Here is a 23,112-nt window from a genome sequence, read left to right as displayed (position 1 = left end):
AAAACAAAACAAAAACAACTTATTATAATCTCAACGTCTAACGTAGATTCGCTCAAACCATTGATATCTGTTTGGAACATAATAATAGTGTACAACTTCTTTGTATTGAAATGTCCAAAACAAAAACAATTTATTATAATCTGAACCTTCTAAAGTAGATTTGCTCAAACCATTGATGTCTATTGGAACATAATAATAGTCTACAACTTCTTTGTATTGAAATGTGATGATTTAAGGTCTCCGCTCTCCATTTCCTTAGTTCATTTGGGTTTTTCAACTATAAAACCACCATGCATCCATGTATCCAAAAGATTATATTCATTTTTGGCATTTCATTTTCAGTGACCCTGATCTCTGAATCAGTGAAGTTGTTCCATGGACAATTTTTTCCCTCTTTAAAAGGTCATTTGTACCAAGATAATTGCAATGTATGATTAATGAAGATAAGGGGATGAATATAAATGCGCGAGCATAAGTGCAAAACAAATTTAGTATGACCATAAAATGAACTCTGAAAAGAAAAATGGATAGTAACAATTGGGTAATAATTATATACGGAAAATGTGGTTTGTAGTTTGGTGGAGTGCCCCGTTTAAAAGGATTGTAACTTGAATATTTTTTATTTTGGTTCAGAGTTTGCAACTAAGCATAGAAGGTTGTAGCAGTGAGGGGAAAGCATGGAATGTGTTGGTAGTTACTTAGTAAAGGCTAATTTTTTTATTTTTTTTTTGTGTTCTTTGAAAGTATAGATACGAATTTGATGCCAAATAGGATGGGCCTCTTTCGTGTTTCCCTCTCATGTTACTAAATGTTTATGTTGTTTAGTATAGTGATATGTGGTTAAACAGTTAGTTTTTTGGGGCGAAGCTCAAGGGACAGCAATTCAAATTTCATTGAGTACATGATCTGTAGTGGTGGTAGTTAAAAGCGCAGATTCCCTAATCTTATCTTGACTCTTGCTAAAATCATAAGATTTTAGTATATCCCACTTGCAAGTATTCCGATGTACTCCTAGTGTTATAGAGACAGCTATGAAGATTGATCTAGGTCTCCCATAAATTAAGACTGACAATTACTAGTTCACCGGGTGTAAATAAAAAAAAGGAAAAAAGAAGAAAAGTTGTTTATGTTGTTTAGTATTTCCAGAGATGATCTGAAAAGTTTCAATGCACTTTGGTATTGTCATTGTTGTTTCTATTTATTGTAGGACTCCATCGTTACTGCTTCACATCAATCGTCTATTTATAAAGAATTTATATAAAGAGTGGCCCCGGAGTCATTTACTGTTTATTTGTTGATTGTTACAAGGGGTTTGTGGTGGGTGAGAAGCTAAGAGCTTGTGGATGTGGTTGGCTTTTCATTAATATATCAACAGGCTCTCAGAAATATTCCACTGATATACTGCAGAAACGATTGGAATTTGGTGCCATCTAAACTATGTATTTTTAATCCTTCATTGCAGGCGTTGGAAGTAAAATAACTCATTGTGACGGGTGTAGCTGAAAGGAGTCGAGTGCTGGAGTGTAGTGTCTACGGGTTTGTTGGGTTCAACCGCGGCTGGAGCGCGGACGGAGCAGGCGTCGATGGTGGGAGCGCTGAAATGTTTAAACAAAGGGCCTTCGCACGCGACCTGGCTGATTAAGCATGGCAGAGTATGCGACGAATACCTGGCATTCATTGATGTGCAACCGGATGGGGGCATGGGCATTGGTATTAGTATGTATGTTGGAAGGATCTCTACGGGGCATTAAATGTTTTATGGTAGGTCAGTTATTCGTTGACAGACAAAATTTTTAATGGACTGTGTGTGGCAGGTACAATCTTTTTAATTAATGTGGACTGTGTGTGGCAGGTACTATCGTTTTAATTAATGTGGCAGTTGTCTATAGCGATTTTTTAGAAGTTTTTCTGGTAGGTTTTTTCGGTCAAAATCCGGCAGCAATTTACTGGAATCACAAGTTTGATAGCTAGTTTCTGCACAATCAAAGCGTCCCAGGGGTTTTTCAGGGTGCTAAATCCAAATATGCAGTTAAAAAACCATTTTAGCTGCAACAAATCAAGATTTAACCTCAATTTCTTCCGGCGCATTCCGTCACCGAAATCTCCAAAAAGTCGCATTATAAACAACTCCATTAATGTGTCGCCACTAAATTCATCAAATTATAAAATTGTATTAAAGGAAATATATTTTTTGAAAAGAAATAGTATTGTTAAGGTGTTGAATCCCTGCCTATCTTCCTAAGTTCTCATTTTTTTTCATAAATAATTAAGTTTGACTATATTATTTAATTATGGTTAGAAAACATTCCTTTTAATTTAATAATATTATAATTAATTTTATTTATTACTTCTTTGTTAATAATAATATTTATAATAATAAAATTAATTTAATAATAATATTTATAATAATAAAATTAATTTCATTCAATTTTATTTTATTATTTGTGATTTCATTATTTGTTTCTGGTTAGAAAAACTTTTTTATTTAATATTTGTTTTTAAGTTAGAAAAACTTTCTTTTGATTTTGATTTAATAATATTATTAGTAATAATAAAATTAATTTTATTAATAATATTATTTATAATAATAAAATTATTTAATTAGTTTTTCTTTTAATTTAATTTTATAAATTTACTTTTAATTTATTTTATTTATAATTTGGAACAATTAAATTTTACTATTTTATTATTAAATTTAGAACATTCTTTTAATCCAAAATATATATATATATATATATATATAATTTTTGAGTCAAATTAGATATTATATTATAATGACTAGTGAGAATTTTCCTACATTAATTTATTTTGATAAGAAAAATTGGTTCCTCATCTTGATCTGAGGATGAACCACACTATTAGTTCAAAATGAGTGTACAATATTTTCTCCTTTGTAACTATCACCTAAAGATTTTTTCATATAAATTATAGATCACAAAAACCTGAATTCAAAAAGACAATACGATTACTATATTGTGCCATGCACACCCAAAGTGTGAAACCACTTAAATAAATAAAATTAAACTCACAACCAAGGTTAGAATTTCGAAACATACCCACCCATCAAATGTAATTATATTTAAATAAATTTAAACCCAAAAAAACGAACCTGTCTTTGCAATTTTAAAAAAAGAATTTGACAAATATGCTACATAATAAACAATTTACCGGTCAATTTTATTTGTACCCATTGCCACCAAATCTATCAAATGGCTTCATTTTAAACGTTTCTATCTAAGCCAACTCTAAATTATTAAAAAGCTTTAAATAACCAATAAATACATAACTACTAATCAAACAATTGAGTAACCAGTAAATACAGACCTGCTAATTGAAAATTGTGTTTTTCTTAATTTTTAAATTATTTAATATTTAATTATATAAATATACAAATTTTAATTTTTAAAATTATTTTCTATTATTTTTAGCCTTATTTTTATTTTATGCCTTCGGCAGAGCAAACGGGGCTTGGCTTCTAGAATTGCAAGCGCCAGGGCTTAATCATGATCAACAGAAACAGCGTGGAACCACATTTCACATCATTTTTCCATATAAATATAAAAATCCCCCTTGAGTTTTCAATTATCAGAAACTCTCTTAATTTAATTGCGTCGGACAGCAGAATCAGTCATCTTTTGTGTTATAGCTTATACACCCGACCATACTCTGTTACAAGTTGTCTTATCATGAGTTTGTGAAATGAAATGAAATCTTAACGTTTATAAGATTAGAAATAGTCTATCGAACCATTAATTTATCTGTTTTTTTGCTTTTATAATTTAAATTTTTTTATTATTTAAATTAACGATGAAATGGCCTTACGTTAGTTCTCTCACTAAAAAGACAATGCAGAACTGATGTCAACATATTGTTGTAACTATGTTTGATGTCTCTGAAAGCATCACATTTCAAAATGAAATATTTTTCCGATTCCACTCACGTGCAAAAAATACACACTCATGCTTCCCAAATTTCTTTAGGTCTTTTTCATTACCCTGTTTGGCACAATGGTTGATGCGAGTTAGTTTTTAATGGAGTCGTCTAATGAGGTGGAGGAATTGCCCAGACGGCCAAAAGTGGCCGAAATCCGGGCAAAAAAATTTCAAAAAATCTGGTAGAGACAGTGTTTGAATTGTTGACACCTAATCATCAAAATTGGGTGAATATAATGTAAATAAATAAATAGGTAATATAAACAATCATTGGGAGATGAAGTGAACAGTCTCTCCCTCATGTATATAATGAAGACCTACCTGAAGGAATAAGATATACAAATCATTTTTGCTTTGAGGAGTTACTGCCTGGCATGACATGGTATCAAAGCCAAGTTCCCAAAATAGTTGTAACTCCCTTTTGCCTACTGCTCTCTGTCCTCTGCCCCTGTGGAGTCTGCCTACTGAGCTCTCTGTCCACTGTCTACTGTGATCTTTGTCCTCTCTGTCTACTATGTAGTCTATCTACTGTTCTTACTGCCTAAATTCAGAAAGCGTTGAGAGAGGGACGGCTTCAAAACTGGGATATGGTCTAAAGACGTTTTGGTGGAATATTGTCTTGCTACGTGGCCTCAAGAGCCATCGTGAAGCTGTCATTTTTTGTTTCTTTCATCGATGTTGCAGTGAATGTCATCCCAGTGAAATTTCCTGCCTGGAAATGTTTTCAGGTCAAAGAAAAAAACTGGTGCAAGAAGGACATGGTACATGCAATTTAATTTGAACGTTGGCACGTTGAGTAAATTGAAGTTTGAAGAACACTGCTCCAGAACGCTGCGTTGACCTGTTAATTTGTACACTGCTCTTGTTGAAGAACGCTGGTATTATAACGTTGTTTTGACATTGTAAGAAACGCTAGTATTATAAATTGGTACGCTGCTCCTGTTTTGAAGAACGCTGGTATTATAACGTTGTTTTGGCATTACTTTACTGTTTGTTGGAATACACCTCGGCCTTCAAAACCTTATCAAAATTTTCAGATGCTTCATACAATTTAGCAAGTCCCTTGCCAAGCTCACAGGGCTGATGGGTTGAGATCAACAGCGCGGCGATACGCAGTTTGAGCGTGATCGTATTGGTTCCCGCAGAAGAGGGCCTTGCCCAGAAGCACGAGAGCTTCATAATTGTTTTGGCCTCCGGGCTGCTTGACAACTTGCTTGCACAAGCGCACTGTTTCCTCATAGTTTCCCTTTGAAAGGGCCTCGAAAGCTGCTTTTAGACGCAGACTCTCAGCATAGTCGACTGCCATCCGCCAGCGGCATGCCGTCCAGGTATTGAGCATAGTGTTTAACAAAAAGAACCTGATGCATTGCATCCAGTATTTTGCTTTATGTAGATTTATGAGTTTGACATATAAACGAATAGGGCGAGTATGCGTTTTTGCAACAACAATTCTACCCGGAAAAAGGAATCCAACGGGGTCCTTATTCCCTCTATTCATATGATCCATTCCTTCGTGGGTTGTCATCTTATTCCGTCGATGAGCCTTTCATTTAGTTCTCACATAAACAATGAGGTGAGGGAAATATGTTGCACAAAGGTGTAGCGTGCTACCTGCTGTCCAAGAATACTGTTGTTCAAGAACATCGTTGTTCTGGTGCATTAACTCGATGATTGTGCTTGGTATATGAATATTGTGGAATATGTTATAAGGAATACAATATATATTGCATGATATATGAATATTGAGAGCTTGCAATTGATTCCATTTTTTGTAAAGTCATAGCAAATTATTATTAATGTTTTGCTACGAATACTATAATTATTTTTGGGGTCAGTTCAAATTTTTATGATGGAGAAGTTTGTTGAAAAATAGAAGGGTTTGGAAAAAAAGACAACTCTTCTTGCACATAGAGAGAATAATCTTGCTCAAGATTTTTCTAGAGGAAGAGGTAGAAGAGATTTCAGAGGCAAGGGGTGCAGAGACTCTCAAGGAGAAAAGGCAGATTTGCACTGCATACGCTGCAAAAGAAATGGATCACATGATGCCTCTACATGCAAGCTACCATGGGACAAAATTGAGTAGCAAAGAAATCAACAGAAAGGTAAAACTGATGATACAGACAAAGGTAAAGCACCTGAATCCACTCACTATGTTGTGGCACAATGTAATATTGGAGTAAATGAAGATTTATTTAATGCTTCACTTGCTTCTTGGAAAAATGATTGGTCGCTTGATTCAAGAGCAACCTACCACATGACTTATAGAAAATATTTTTTTGAAGAATTTACTGACAATGTTGATGGAGCAGTATACTTTGTAGACCAATCAAAAATCAAGCCATCAGGGCTTGGCACAATCAGGCTTAAACTGCCTGGTCTTCCAGACTTTCTTTTGCATCATGTTCTATATCTCCCACAGCTCAAGAGAAACTTGTTGTCCTTGGTTCACATCCGCCAGCAAGGTCACTCCATTCATATGTTTGATGGCAAGCTTGAGGTAAGAAAAGCATCTGACCACTCACTTGTCATGAGGGGAATAGAAGAAGAAAGGCTTATCACGCTGCAAGGTACCTCTGCTCGTGCACAACATTTGTCATACAATTCTCATCATGAAGAAGGTACACTTCCATTAAGTTTATTATGGCATGCTAGATTTGGATATTTGAACTATGAAAGTCTCCGCTTGTTGAAGAAAAATGGTGTTGGTGGTTTGCCTCAATTCCTAGGAAACTTAAGCAATGTGATGCTTTCATTCTAGGAAAGCATAACAAACAGTCTTTTCATGATTCACATTCAAGAGCACATAGAAAACTTGAACTCATTCATTCAGATTTATGTGGTCCAATGCCTGTTCCTTCTGCAAATGGAAATAAATATATCATGACATTTATTGATGACTGCACCAAAATGTGTTAGGTTTATTTATTGAAGAGCAAATATGATGCTTTTCAAACATTCAAGAATTTTCATAAATGGGTTGAAAATGATGCACAATCTCATATTGGGTCTATTTGCACTGATAATGGAAAAGAATACACATCAAATGAATTTGAAAACTGTCTTCGTTAACATGGGATCAAACATCAAACAACTGTCTAGAACACCTAAAATTTTGAAGTTTAACAGCTCTAACCTGGATTTACAAAAATTCTTGCCAGATTTTCTCTAAATATGACGGGAATATCCATAGCTTTCCGGGCAATATCTCTGGCTAGTTAAACTACGGCGTTTTTAATTGAGTAATAAGAATCTTTACTCTCCATTGAATACTAACTTCAATATACTAATAAGAATCTTTACTCTCCAGTAAATACTAACTTCAATATACTCTTTTTGTCGGAGATCACAAATGAATAAAACTGTACTTGATTCTCAGCCTATTTTTTAATAAGCTCTAACATGAATTCCAGCCCATCCCTAAGCCCTTCCCTTTTAGGGATGGAGTATCCCTTACGTTTTGAGAGATCAACTTTTTTCGATTTTTTTTTACTCTAAAATGTCACTCGAAGTGGTATGTACTTTATAGCCAAAATATTTCCTCGATCTGCCATTGGAATTAAAATGTACGCATCATTTTGTGTTCAAAGTAATTTGATTAAGAATTGTTCTCTCTTTCTGAATAAAAATATATGCACCAAAATTATACGTAATTCTTGTTTCCAAATAATTTAATCAAAAAGTGTTCTCTCTTTCCAAAATCTCTTTGGAGCTATGGTTGTTTCGAACTTCCTATGTAATTTTGAGGTTCCAATTATTTCTCCAATTTCCAATGTGTTCTCACCCGTCTGCAATGCAATTTTTATTGAGAGTCACTGTCAAATTGGCATAAGGTTTAGAATAACGAATTAATTCATCGTTTAAAAAAATAGTATTCAATTTCTTCGTCGATATGTATACTCTTTCAATTAAAAAAAAAAAAAACGTTAATCTTACATTATTTTTGCCCAAACAAAAAGGTAAAGAGCAGCTTATCGTGCGAATTTTTTCTATGGAATAATGTCCCTCTTTTCGTAGATATATCGCCTTCGATGTATCGTTGACTTTGGTGATGTACAAATGGAATATGAATATTTTTATATTTTTTATATTATTTCAACGGTGATGTACTCATGGAATATGAATATTTTTATAATTTTCATTTTAAATAATATTATTAATAAGGTTTAATGCTATTAGGTAGGTGTGGGCATAACCTGAAAGGTTATCTTAATGGTATGAATATATAAGTGAGTTGTACTATTGTATAATTGTATAATGTGTGGGTGCTCTTTGAAAGATTATATTAATAGTATGAATATATAATCTTTCAAAGAGCACTATATATTCTTCGGTGAAGAGTTTTGAGGCTCGGTGAAAGAGTTAAACACATACTTTATATATTCTTCGCATATATTCTTCCGTGAAAGAGTTTTGAGACTCGAAAGAGTTAAAAACATACTCTATATATTCTTCGGTGAAAGTGTTCTGAGGCTTGGTAAAAGAGTTAAACACATACTCTATATATTCTTGGCATATATTCTTACTCTATATATTCTTCTCATATATTTTTCGGTGAAAGAGTTCTGAGGCTCGGTGAAAAAGTTAAACATGTACTCTATATATACTTTGGTGAAAGAGTTATGAGGCTCGGTGAAAGAGTTAAACACGTACTTTATATATTCTTCTCATATATTCTTCAGTGAAAGAGTTCTAAGGCTCAGTGAAAGAATTAAAAACGTACTCTATATATTCTTCGCACATATTCTTCAGTCTACGGGCTGCGGTGGGCACGGGCAATCTGCAGTCAGTTACCAAAGATTACCAAGGGCAAACGGGCGATCTGCAGTCAGGTTTGCTGATATCAGGTGCACACATTACTTATCTTTTTCTTTTTCTAATACATATTTGCTCATATAATTTCAAGTATGAATATTTCACCACAGTTACCAAAGATTACCAAGGGAAGACCTAGCACGGTTACTCTACAAGGCCTTTATGAGTATATAGAGTCTTTAGAGAAACGTAGAGAAGAAAGAGAAGCCAAGCTACAAAAAGAGTTAGAAGCCATGCTGGAAAATAAATTTGCATCTCTTAAAGACACAATCCAAAAACAAATAGAAAATAAAATAGAACTACTGGAAAATAAAATGGAGGCAATGGAGACTAGATTGCAGGCTATAGAAAAACAAAACCAAGATACTAACCAACCATCCCAGCAAGGAGATGTTGATACTTTAGAGAGACTTAAAATGAAAGACATGATTAAAGAACTAGAAGAAAAAGTTAATAGCCGCCTCACCCTAAATAATGTGGTAGATAAGTTAGATATCAAACCAATTAAAGATGAAATGAAAAAATTAATAGAATTAGACCACGAACGTAACAAAAGGGCCTTAAACCTTATAATATTCGGTTTAAAAGAGGAAGTATATGAGGATACTTTAGCCTTAGCCCAGATAGAACTACATAATAGATTACAAATTGAAACAGTGTGTCTCACACAAGCAACAAGGTTGGGGAAATTAACCGAGAATAAAGGAAGACTAATCCGCATAAAGGTGAGCTCCACTGATCATAAGCACGACATACTTAGTAAAACCTCAAGTCTAAAAGGAACGGGAATATTCATAAATGAAGATCTCATTCCAGAAGATCAAGCAGAATTAAGAAAGGAGGTTCAAAAGGTAAAAGAAGCTAGAAAGGAAGGAAAATGGGCAATAATCAGAAATAGAAAAGCCTTTATTCGAGATAGAAACCAAAAATATAGTAATCAATAGCAATTAAACATGCTCCGGATCCTTTCTTGGAATTGTCGGGGCTTCCCATGGAACAAAGGCCCGAAGCTAAGTTGGATTTCAAATGATGTTGATATTATTTTGCTTGTTGAAACTTGGGAGCACGAAGAATCTAAGGTCCCTAACATAGATGGCTTTACGCTATGGTCTACCTGGAACAAGCGATCCTCCCGTAGAGGCATTGGGGGAATAGCTTGTTACATTAAGAAGAACATCTCCCCCCATGTTAGGATTTATAAAAACGACCCTCACAACCAATATAGTTGGATAGAGATCAAAGACATTAATAATAAAAAGTCCTACATAGCAATATGTTATTTTCCCCCCATCAATTCTAACTTCTATAAGAAGAAGAATCTAGATAAAACTAACCCTTACAATGGTTTAGAGAATGATATTTCTAGCCTAAGGAATGACAGTAATATCCTTTTAATAGGTGACTTTAATGCTCGAACTTCAAACAACCAAGCTATTATTCTAAGCAATCATTCCAACCCTAATCCTCTTTGGTTAGACGAAGACCCTACTCTGGCTAGCAGGTACAAAAGGAGCTCTGAAGACCTTGGGGAAAATTTGTTTGGGTCGGAGCTAGTCAAGCTCTGTAGTGCTCAGGATCTCATAATTTGCAACGGTCTAAAGAAGTGGCCCAATTCCAGCAAGATGACCTGCATCCATGGACTTGGTAGCAGCGTGGTAGACTACGTTATTTCCGATCTCCCATTATACAACGAAATAATAAATTTTGACATCTTAAACGACCACGAACCTGACTCTGATCATAGGCCTTTACTTATAACTCTCAATTTTGTCATGCATAGAGTTCCCATAGAAAATAATACTTACAGCCAAAAGAACTTAATATTTGATAGAAATAAAAATGATCTCTTTCTAAATGAATTAAAAACTAATTTGCTTCCTTTATCTAGTATAGACAACATAAAAGACCTCTACCATAATTTTACTACAACCCTCTCATATTCTATTAACAAGTTCTCAATTGAAGTTTCAAATAATAAAAGAAATAGCAAAACCAATCCATGGTATGACAAAGATTGTAAAAGTGCGAGGAGAGCAATTAAGGAAGCTGTTGATGAATCTCTTAAAATGGACAAGATAAAAATATACAAAGCCCTAACTAAAAGGAAAAAGAGGCAGTACATTCGTCAAAGACAGGAGAATCTCTTACACCTCTGTAAGGTAGCTCCTAAAAAATTTTGGAGGCAGATTCTAACTAGGAAGACTAAGGATAATAATAAAATTGCTCTTCACAATTGGAATTCCTATCTTAAAAAGCTTTATGAATCTCCAAATGTCATGGATAATTTGGAAACCCTTCTCACAACGAAAGAAGTTTTCTCTTTAGAAGATATTAAGATTGGGGTTAATCGCCTCACTAATGGGAAAGCTAAGGACATTAAAGGTTACCAAGCGGAAATCTTAAAAATTGGAGGTCCTGTCCTCATCCCCCACATCCACAAGCTTTTCAATCAAGCAGTCAAGCAAGGGTTCCCTAAACCTTGGACTGAGAGCCTCATTATCCCTATTTTTAAAAGTGGGGATACAAATAACCCCTCTAATTATCGAACAATTATGATCAGCCCTCTCTTAGACAAGTTATATGGTAGTATTTTGGAAAAGAAGTTAAGCATATGGCTTGAAAGTGAAGGTAAGCGGGCTAAAGGCCAAGCAGGTTTCAGAAGGCATCACTCAACAACAGACCACCTTGTTACGCTTAGGATCATTGCGGAGGAATGTCGTAATGATAAATCCAATTTATTTTGTTGCTTTGTGGACTTTAGAAAGGCTTTCGATACGGTTCCTAGATACAACCTTTGGAATAGATTAGAAGAGCGAAAGGTTCCTCTCGAGTTGAGAGCTGCCGCTATAAGGTTATATGAGAATGTAATTGCCAAGCTAAAGAGCAATGAGGGGTGGTCGAAAGATATTAAGTGTAACATCGGAGTTAAACAAGGTTGCCCCCTCTCCCCTACCCTATTTGGCATTTACATCGATAAGCTCGAAGGCTATTTAGAGGAAGCAGGATGTGATGGCACGATCTTAGCTGGGATAGTCGTCATCCTTCTTCTTTATGCTGACAATATTGTTCTTTTGGCAAGGTGTCCATCTGATCTTGAGAAGCAACTCAGGCTTCTTAAGGATTTCTGCTCTACCATGGGTATGACTGTTAACACTGACAAAACAAAAGTTATGATTATCAAATCCAAGAAGGACACTTACACTAATTTCATGTATGACAATAATAACTTGGAGGAAGTGTATTCTTACAAGTACCTAGGAATTGATATTCATCATAAGCTCAATTGGAACCATAGCATTGAGAAAAGGATTAATGGGGGGTGGAAAGCTTATTTTGGTCTTGAAAATAAGTGTAAAATAGCAAACCTCGTAATGTGGGATAAAAAGAAGTTCCTCTTTGAAACTTTAGTCACTCATGTTATCTTATATGGCTATGAGGTTTGGGGTTGCAGCATCTCCAGAGAATCATGGAGAAAGATTGAGCAAATCTAGAAGCGTTTTATAACTTATAACCTTAAAATTAAAAGTAATACACCCTATCCTATTCTCCTTATAGAAGCAGGTATTTCCCCTATTGAGAGCCTAGCTATGCTTAGGTTTCTGTTGTACAAGCACAAACTCAATAACATAGACGATCATAGACTTCCTAAGCTAGCTTTAAATTCTAGCCAAAACCACCTAAGGCTCAATCGAGGGTGGCATAAAGACACAAGGGTCTGGTTAAACTATTGGGAGATCAACGAAAATGATGCATTGCAAAACATAAATAACATTAAAGATATTGTCACTTCTAAGTTCAAAGAAAAAATGTGGTGTGAGAAAGATTTAGCAACTAAAAGAAAATTAAGTTATTATAAGAAGGTCATCAACCCCATCCTAGAAGATCAAAAGTATCTCTCTATTTTAACTAGCTCAAAGAAGAAAATTAATATAGCAAAGATTAGAACGAATTCTCATGACCTCCATAGTGAAATAGGTCGTTGGGCAGTTCCTAAAACGCCATGGATGGAATGGATCTGCCATATATGTGAGAATAGGAACATCGAGGATGGAAACCACTTCCTCTTAGAGTGCCCCGCGTACAACCACATTAGATCTCAGTTTCACAATCTTTGTTACAATACTGACCTTCCTAGCCTTTTACAATGTCAAAAATATAGTGAGCTCGGGAGGCTTCTCTCCAAGCTTTTTGAGCATAGGAATACAATCTTAAATCAAAATAAATAATTTGTTTCTTTAGGTCCGATAGACCATTGTTTGGTCTCAGCGGACGTTAACTATCATCATCATCATCATCATAAGTAAATTAAAATTAATTTTATATATGTAAATTAAATTGAAATTTAAGTAACGAGTTTTATGAATTTCATTTAATAAGGAGATTTAAAATTATTTTATTTTTATAACTTAAAAATAGTGTTATTTAATTATTAAACATTATTGTTAGTGAATTTTGTTGGATAAAGTTAGAATTTTTTTGTGTAGTAAGGATATATTGTTCTTAAATCAGGTAAATATGTGATTAGTTTATTGAGTTGGGGTTAGGTTGAATGGTCTAATATTCAAAATTATTTGCTATCTAATATTAATATTTGCATACTAAAAAATATTTGCTACTTAATATTAAGATTTCGCCTAAATTTAGAAAGATTATATGCAATTGCATTAGATTTTGAGGAATATAGAGGCACTTTTCTTAATGTGAAGAAGAATGCCTAATACTTTAACGCAATATAATATATAAATATATATGAAAATAATAATAATAATAATAATAATAATAATCTATTTTTCCATCTTTTTAGAATGCTTTTTACTATCAATTTTACTTAAAATTTAATTAGAAATTTTTTAATCACAAATTTTATTGAAATATATTTTTTAAAAACACTAAATTCATTTCTACGTTAGTTTATATATATATATATATATATATATATAATTTAAACAAAATAAAATTATTATTTATTTAACTATTTTTTTACAATACCTTAATCTTTATTATTAAATAAATTAAAACTTTAAACATTTAAATTTGTTAAATCTTAGACTTTTGCGATCCATATTTGATAATAGTATTATTTTTCGGATTAATCACATTCTTGAGATTTGGTAGACGTTTCAAACCAACTAATGTGATTCATCCTCAAGACAAAGATTCGAAACATCCTAAGGTTTGAACCTTTATCTTGAAAATAAACCACATTAATTAATTTGAAACATCGATCAAATCTCAAAAATATAATTAATCTAAAAAACAATACTATTATTTAAATTTACATTAAAATTTTATTTTATTAAAAAATTAAATATACCCCTTTCTAAGTTTACTCCCTTTCAATAACCTCAATCAATATTTGAACTTTTCTATTGTTTTTCTAAAAACTCCACTTAACATTTATTCGTTGTGTTAATATATTACAATATCTTTTTAATATGTCATCATTATGTTTGTAATAATACCACTCTCCCTCTTTCCTTTTTATGTACTCCACCATATTTTTGTTCGAGATTCTTTTAATAACACTCAAGCGACGGACACGAAGCCACCTAGGAAGGGGCCGTTGAATGTGGAGAAGTATAACCATTTTGTTTTGCATCATGTGCTCTCCAATCCCATACCTAAATAGCTTTTTCTTTCTAAATTGCTTTGGATTTTTCAGTTGGCTTCGCACTATTGTATTTTTTCCCGGATTCATACCAAACAATCTGGTAACACTTCTCATATTTTCTTTATTTAACGGGTAAGGATGTGTTTGAATATAGATAAATGATAATTATATAAACAAGGGAGAGATTGTCGTAGCGGTAGTTCCTGTCGACGCTAGCTGTTGTGCTGCCAGGGCTCGCTACTGTGCATTACATGAACATCAATCATCTTTGAGCCTTAGCTCCCAACTTTTAGTGTATTAAAAAACAAAAAATAAGTGTGGTTTGTAATATTAAGTTAATAAATGTAAGTCTCACAATTTCATTGAAAGCAGAACAACTATATTTCAACCAAGAGCCTTGAAGCAGCGATAAATGTCTTTAGAAAATGCAAGACTATATCAAGAGCTTGTCAAGCACGAGCAACTACTAATGCGTTTGTCAACTACTAATGCTTTTGTCATTAGGTTTTGAATGAATAATGGAATTATTGGCAAAAGTTCATGTCGGTATTCCCAACCAGTATGCATGGTAAAGCACTGACTAATGACGAGGTTAAAGTAAAATTTAACTTATCATTTTAAAAACATAATTCTTTAATGCACTGGCATGTAATCAATGCACTGACATTGATGCAATCCATCTGTCTTGATGCTGCAATCATTTCCATGCATCTTCTACCCATATATCCATGGATCTACAAGGAAGACAAGTGAAAACTATTAGCAAACAGAGTCATGTAACATTTGATGAGCTCCCTCGTTGGTTGTGACGTTAATTCAGAAATGCGTTATTTCCCACGCATGTTCGCCCTGTGTGTCACCTCAACTTTAACACCTCTCAGTGCCTTTTTAATCTGGTTTTCATTAAGCCCCTCAAATTTGGATTAGTTAGGAGCACATTCACCACATTTTCTAAAACCTTTTTAGTAAGAACTAAATCTTTGAATACTTTCAATTGCACGTTGCCAGTCCAAATTCTAGCACAAGGCTAAGTGAAGCCCTCTGTAGAAATAAGATACCTTTATACGATCAGCATCAGACAATGGCCTTGATACTATATCCCTATTCAAAAGTTGTGCCACAAAATCAATTACGGGCAACGGTTCAATGAAAGCGGTTGAGGACATATCTGCAGCATAAATTAGCAGGGGCACACTGTCAATAGGTCTTACAAGCAGGTAACTAATTAAAGAGACAGAAGAGAGAAACGTACACTAATATCCAAATAAAAAATATACATACCAATGTTGAGCGACAAACCCATTTGAGTGGGTTTGATACTTTGGTAAAATCCACGGCAGCTCTCTAAGCCCTCCCCAAGTTGTTTCCTCGTTCCTAAATCAGGGGAATAGAAGGATCTCCCAACCGGCGAATACCTGAAATACAAAATTAGATCAAAAACTATTACGTTGACTCTCTCTTTTTCCATAAAAAACAATGCTATTTCATCTCAACATACCTATGTGTCGGCAATTCGCAGAGAACAATATCGAGAACCTGTAGAGCTTCCTGGGGTGCATCTGCCTGCCTCCCTGATAAAAATTGACCTAAATGGTGTAGATTAACTTGAGCTACAGACTAGATAACAACCTTAAAGTTCCACACATGCTTATCCATCTTAAACTCGCCATAGGTTTACATTCAGAGATAAATATAAATTTGAAGCTAGGCATTCTTCTCTGAAAAGATGAATGAACTTTTTAGTTGCAGATATGACTCATTTCATTTTCAATTTGTGCTGAGAGACTCTGATAGCAAGTTGTAGGTAATAAGGATGTCACACATAGCAGGTTGCAGGTAGTAAGGATGTCTCACATTGTAAGTTGCAGGTACACCCTCGCATACCTAAAAAAGGATGTAAGGATGTCTCACATTGTTGTTCATATCAAATAGCAAATGATTAGATTTTCCTGGTTATCTATTTATTTCTGGAAAATTGAATTTTTATTCATATTATAAAGTAAATAGAAATGCTTAGTTACTGCGCTATGTGAATATGGAGATTACTATTGTTGAATAATCTTAAAGCAACAATGATCTTCTACCATTAGCGAGCATGATAATTCATCATATATTTTGACAGTATAATATGTCTACGACAATATCAGTTTTGAGAATACCTTTGGCCACCCATACCATCATCCTCGTCAACAAGATTACACATTTGATGAGCTTGAATATCATCGTTCAGTGAGCTGCATTTTATACCTGAGAGAGAGTACCTGGTACCTATGTCTCATTTAGCAGCAGGTCGCTTTGTCTCATTTAGAGGCAGGTCTCCTAGCCTGGGTTATGCCTCCTTCAAATATTCATGGTTTGAACCCCACACGCCATGTCATCACAGCGCCCTCAAATAATTATGCTGATAATTCAGTTCGAATTTCACAGTTTTGTGAAATAATCGCTGAATCAATCAACCAAAGTTAATTTGAACGTGTACCCAATGGAGATGGGGAAACCCCTGGAGAAAGTGCTCTGCATGAATGGTGGGAATGGGGATTCAAGCTATGCATAATATTCTCCATCTGTACAGGTAATTCCATTAACCCTAGTATCCCATAGTTAAATCTTACCTCAAAATCCTATAATTTAAGGTTATTAACGTTTGATTCCAATGGCGTGCAGCTAAAGATGGTTCTGGCCTGTAAATGCTTTCTAGAGCATGCAATCTCCCACAACGTTAGACCTGCCATAACCGCCTGTGAGGTAGCATGCACATTCCTTATAGTGGACTTCCGATGTGCAACGAGGTTTAATACTCTTCTCGCGGTGGAAACCATGGCCAACTCTATCAAATTAGTGTTCATTCACCATTCCATAGATGTCCCTAAATTCCACGCTTACTTCTGCGATCTTCAGTCCAACGATTTCAATACATTGTTCCAGATGTCATTTCAATACATTGCTCCAGATGTTGCCTCCATGCCTAGCAGGCGACATGAACATTCCATTTCTATCATTCCTCCATTAGCCTGCAGGCTCTCACAAGTAAGTGAAGGAGATCGTACTACGTATATTCATTTAATTTCCTGCCATGAAATCCAGTTATGAAGATGTTATATTAATCTCTTTGAATTCCAGGTTCCTGCTAGCCTTGAGGACAAAAATTCTCTAGCCTGGAATGGCGAGCATATCTACATATCTAGAGATGTGGTGGGCAATGCCTATCTCGACCAATTCAGACGAGACTTCCCGGATTTCTTAAGAGCGAAGGCAGACGAAATAATTTCAGGAAGATTCATGTTCGCAACTCTCTTTAATTCTTTCACTTCAAGCTATGAAGACCTTTCTAGGAGAGTGACAATACAGTTCAAAAGACAATACAATGCACTTCACGCTCTGAAAATCTATCTTCAAGCTGTGAAAAGCTTTCTTGCAGAGCGACAATACAATTCAAACCTGCCCAACCATGGCAGGTGTAGGTGTTGAGGCAGTAGACAAGTGATGCAGGTGTTGAGCGCAAATGAGGTAGCAATTCAAACCACGACAGGTGTTGAGCCCAAACGAGGCAGGTGTTGGGTGGCAGCTGACACCTCCATAACTTTGTATAAACAAAAGTTCATGCCTCCTTATCTTTGTATAAAAAAGATCACATTAAATGTTTCAAGCTAATGCTAACTTGAAAGTTAGCATTAGTTCAAATTAATAAATGTTTTAAACTCTTCAGTGCACGTTATCCTAACTTTTAATTACAATCACAGAAATCATACATTATTTCAGGCAATAAGAGGTGCAAACTGAAACTTTGGCTAAAATTTTGGTTGATTGAATAATTTTAATAAAACTTTGGTTAAAAGGCTGAGTACATTCATTTGTCAACTGAAATTAATACCAGGTCAACGTCTACTGATCGCTAATAGTCCCTGTAGTCCTTCGGCAGGGACTAATAATCACACATGAAAGATAACAAGAGATTTATGTATTTGTATAGTACCTGAATTAATTTCTACCTTCGAACGTAAATGAGTTACTACTCATAAGTTTGAGTTCAAATTATTACCAAGTTTGATTACATAGCAACATATTGAGATGATAAGGGTATGTAAAGTTTGAGTTCAAATTATTACTAAGTGTGATTACATAGTAACTTATTGAGATGATAAAGGTGTTTGTTATTGGTATAGATATAAGTTACGTTAATAAATATGTTTTTAATTTTTAATTATATGATAAAGGTGTTTGCTATTGGTATAGATATAAGTTAGGTTAACAAATATATTTTTAATTTTTAATTAAAATTGATTTTTATAGTTATGGAAATTTGATATAAAGATTTTTTTTAGTAAGTATATATCTATATATATTAAAAGTATTTTATTATATAATGTTGTATTAAAGTACATAGAATACTTGTATTATATAGCAATAGAGTAGGTTCAGTGTCGGTGAAAGATAATTATGAAAATTGGGAAAATGCAAGTCCTTATGTGAGCTTACAAGTCACCATTCTTAGCTCATAGGGAAATGAAGCATTGGAAAAGTCAACTCTAACACACCCCCTTAAGCGAAACATAGGGAGTAACTAAAGAAGAAAGAAAACAAAGAATGGGTCCTGATAACAAGGCCTAATTAGGTACCCATGTACAAACTCTCATAAGCAGAGAAAGAGAGAAAAACTTGTAGGAAAATACTCCCCCCAAAAGAGAGAAAGATTATAGTGCTCAACTAAGCTTGGAGCTAAAACTATAGACCCCACAATGATCCACTTAATGGAAATAACATCGGCCTGGTCCAATCAAGAAGTACAAATGTTGAAGTGCCAATATTATGAAGATGAGAGCCATGAAACCTCAATTAGGTCGGTCGATCTATAAAGTAGAAATGTTGTAGAGACACAAGGGCAACAAACATTGTCAACTTCTCCCAAAAAGCTTTAGATAAAATAGGTGTCAGTAAAGAACCAGGACAAAGGCTTAGAAAAGAAGCAACATCGTTAACCAACAAATAAAAAATGAGGTCTGTAAGTATGGAAAACTCATCTCATATGTTGTACAACAACACCCTTGAAGTTGCCTGAACATTGTCACCATCACACTGATCAAACACAAAAAATTGACAACATTCAACAAAGCAACGACAACGTTATCTATCACCATCTAGTTACCACCCTAAAAAAAACTATGAAAGGAGCGAGAATCAATCGTCTCTGTTGTTAGCAAATTCACCCCCTTGAAACAAAACTAATGGGAACAGTGGCAATTAACAACTAACAAGACGACCTTTGTCAGACTGCACAATTGATGCAACACAATGATATGAACACTTCAAGAATTGGTTCAAAGGATGCCATGACCATCCATCGATCCATCCACAAACGATCTTGATGGCTGGCAATGATTCGTGATTCATTCTCTCATGAGTCATGTCTCTTTTTTAACTATCTTCATGCGGGACTAGTAACTAACCAATAATGTTGATGCTTTGGTAAAAGAAATTTATGAGGATGTGTAGATGGCTTAGTTTTTGCCTCTACAAACTGAGAGTTGAGTGTAACAACATTGTCATTTGGAATGACATTTGGAGCCATGTCATTAACCTGTTTATCACAATCTGTAGAAGCATTTTCTTCTAGCACCTCAGTCTTAATTTCTCCCACTACAAATGACATCTCTCTAGTCTCAATAGAACTAGTTGTAGATGATGAGGAAACAATAGGATTGTATCCAAGACTTTCTCTTGATGTCTATATTACAGGGTTAATAGGAACAACAATTATTTGTCCATTCTTCCCAATTCGTCCTCTAGTATATTCCATTTTTCTCGGCAGTCAAGGCGTAATACTAGTAGTATGTTTTTCAAAATTGGGTATAAGTGATGGGTCATAATCATCAACGCCAAGTTTTTTACGTTCAACATCATTTAGTGTGGAAGAAGATGAGTCTGGTAGCTCAACATCAACTATCTCTATCTCAAATTTATGAAGATGACTAACTTCCAATTCAAGTTGTTGCTCAAACTCTTGCAGCGTTTGAATAACCTCATCCTTCTCAATCAACTGTTGTGACAATGCATCATAATCTTGTTTCAAAAGTTGATATTGTTCCAACATTGTTTCTTTTAAACAATTAATCTTCATAACCTGTTGATTATTTTTCTCTTATAGTTGCATCTTCAAATTTTTGGTTTTTGAGTCAGAAGAAGAGTCAACTTCCTCCTCCAAGTCATCAAGGAGGTCAATATTCTCTTGAAATTCATCTGCAAGCATCTGGAAATATTTTCCCATGGTTGAATCCATATGGTCGACCTTCTTGATTTTCTAAGTTATGGAAGTTTTCAACCTATTCTTGAGAGTTGCATTATCTTCTTACGATAGAGCTACAGCTCACTGCAACTGAATGACCTCTTTACGAAGTTCATCTACTACCTTCGTCTCACGAAATTCCTACAATCTTTTACCCATATTGATTAAATTGGTGAATGTGTTTCCACTAACCATAGAAACAAAACTGCTACAAAGGAAGGTTGATGATGACAATAGCTTCACTCTCCACCTTTGCTAGTGAATGCTTTCCACTTAAGACACAACCAACAAGAAATAAGATGTCAGACCCAAGGAACCTCCGAATATAGTGTGGCTTCCTTTTACATGTAACTATTTTTAAAAAACTATGTGCGTCGAAAAGACACTTTTAAGAAAGACTTCCATCCTATCTGTGATGTTATTTTAGAGCTCACGACTTGAATTAAGTAACCCTACAACCAAGAAAAATGAATGGCTCGAGTATAGAATGTCCCAAAACTCATATTCAAATCTTTGGATGACTCCCAAACAACACAATATGGACACAACGATGTATGTCACTTTGATTTGATATGGATCTAAGTTGGATCTACAAATATATAGTTGCATCCATCCTCAGATATGGGACCAACGATCTAGCGATTTCACCATCATGTTCAGAATACTAGCGGACGACTTAGCAAATATGCAGGCCAACATGATCATATTGATTCGTCGATGGGATATAACATCAAGCATCAACCCAAAAAACTCAATTAGTTGTCTTGGAGGGAGAACACTGAGACTCCTTAAATGATATATGCACTTTTTCGTAGAAGATTTGGCATCTCAGTGACAAATTCCAGTCATGGGACTAGATTTTTATTTTCGAGAGAACCAATTTTGACTTTTAAAGCACTCAAATTGGACAAGGGAAAGTTTATTTTTGAATTGAAGCCCACAATGTCACAAAAAAGATAGGTAGGCCCTAACAAAAAATTGGACACCCTTGGAAGCCTATAAATATGAGTGACCTTAATCTCATTTGGATATCATCATACTCAAGCATCTCCTTCTCTCTCTTCATTGGATTGGTGCATACATGTCTGAATTTTGGTTCATACAAGTCCAAAATTGCAGGGTCTGAAGCTCGCACATGTGACTAGGGTTTTTGGTTTCTAGTGGCAGGGTTGACATAGGCAATTTTCGGTCATAATCGCATGCACGCGGGCTCATTCGTGTGGTTGGAGCATCTCAATAGCACGCAGAACTCTCCCTCCATGCTATTGGGATCTAGGGTTTCAGTTTGACAGATGACTGCAAATTGGGAAAACTATATCTGATCAGTATTGTTGTTGGAATCATATTTTTGATATTGCTTGATTGATATTGTTGGATAATTTTATATGTGCCCATTGTACTCTCTACTAAACATTTTATAACAATCTAATAGAAGAAGAATTTCAAAGGTATTTGCCCATAATATGTTTTTCCCTGGTCACTGACCAAAATTTGGTGTCTCTTGTTGATGTGTTGATTGTCTCCTATTTATATTTACATTTATTGTTCTATCTTCAAATACCATCAATTGGAAATAATATTGATTAATGGAAGATTGTTAATTAAATATATGTATTGGGCTAAAGTAATTAAAACAACATAGAGTAATGATAAAAATTAACATGGTATTGGAGCCAAGGTGAAGGACAAGCCCAAAGGAAACAAGAGATGAAGCAATCATCTTTGAAAAAATTGAAGGAGAACCCATTGCATTCGTCACTCATAACAAGAAAAAGAAGGGAAAAGGAGTTCCATCAAAATCAAGGAAGCCTCCTCCTCGAAATTCGAGAAGAAGGAATGAAAAAGAAGCATCACACATTGAATGTTACAGTTGTCACAAGAAAGGTCCCTATGCTCTAGATTACCTTGAGAAAAATAATGGTCCACGCTACAACACTAGAAGCAACAATAGCAAGTTTAATAATCAAAGAAGAAGATATTCTCCAAATGATCATGAAGAAGACCACCGTCGTCAAAAGAAGTCAAGATATGCCAAATATGAAAGTAATGTTGTAAATCAATCTGAATATATTCTTATTTCTGCACTTTCTAGTTCCTCTCCTCTGAATACTTGGGACATTTGATTGGTTGATAGTGGGGCCTATCATCATATCTTTGGGTATAAGGAAGTTCTCTCTAATTTGATGGAGAGGGAGTCCAATTTAAAAATTATTCATGGAGACGACTCTACGTTTGGGTCTTTTAAATTTCATTTGGGCCCTAGGGAATCTGTTTTACTTCATGATGTGATGTATGTGTCAAGATTGAAAAATAATTTGGTATATATATCTACTTTGGAAGACAAATGGATGAAGGTTTCCTTCATGAAAGGAAAAGTACTTACTTGGCTAGTGTAAACCCCTATGAGAGATGCATTCACATTCAGATCTAGATTTGAAGGACTTAAAGAGTAAATGGAAGACTTCTTCTAGCATTGG

At 34.6% G+C, this 23,112-nt stretch overlaps 2 protein-coding genes across 2 annotated transcripts; one reads left to right on the top strand and one right to left on the bottom strand.

The window, feature by feature from the left end:
- Positions 1 to 15,146: 15,146 nt before the first annotated feature.
- Positions 15,147 to 15,766, bottom strand: LOC149219442 (protein argonaute 1C-like). Its single transcript, XM_089382594.1, has 3 exons — positions 15,637 to 15,766; positions 15,414 to 15,523; positions 15,147 to 15,248 (listed from the first exon to the last, which is right to left on the bottom strand). Exons 1-3 carry the CDS (start codon positions 15,656 to 15,658, stop codon positions 15,183 to 15,185), a joined length of 198 nt encoding a protein of 65 aa, XP_089238720.1. The 5' UTR covers positions 15,659 to 15,766; the 3' UTR covers positions 15,147 to 15,182.
- Positions 15,767 to 16,837: 1,071 nt separating this feature from the next.
- LOC149219441 (indole-3-acetate O-methyltransferase 1-like) lies at positions 16,838 to 17,823 on the top strand. Its single transcript, XM_089386821.1, has 3 exons — positions 16,838 to 16,903; positions 17,020 to 17,382; positions 17,476 to 17,823. Exons 1-3 carry the CDS (start codon positions 16,838 to 16,840, stop codon positions 17,821 to 17,823), a joined length of 777 nt encoding a protein of 258 aa, XP_089242947.1.
- Positions 17,824 to 23,112: the final 5,289 nt, after the last annotated feature.

Source organism: Pinus tabuliformis, chromosome Q (assembly GCF_031772625.1).
Source record: "Pinus tabuliformis cultivar Carrire ecotype Pingquan chromosome Q, CPIR1, whole genome shotgun sequence".
Taxonomy (NCBI): Eukaryota; Viridiplantae; Streptophyta; class Pinopsida; order Pinales; family Pinaceae; genus Pinus; species Pinus tabuliformis.
The sequence above is the reverse complement of the archived record's forward strand: the minus strand, read 5'-3'. Positions and strand labels throughout refer to the sequence as shown.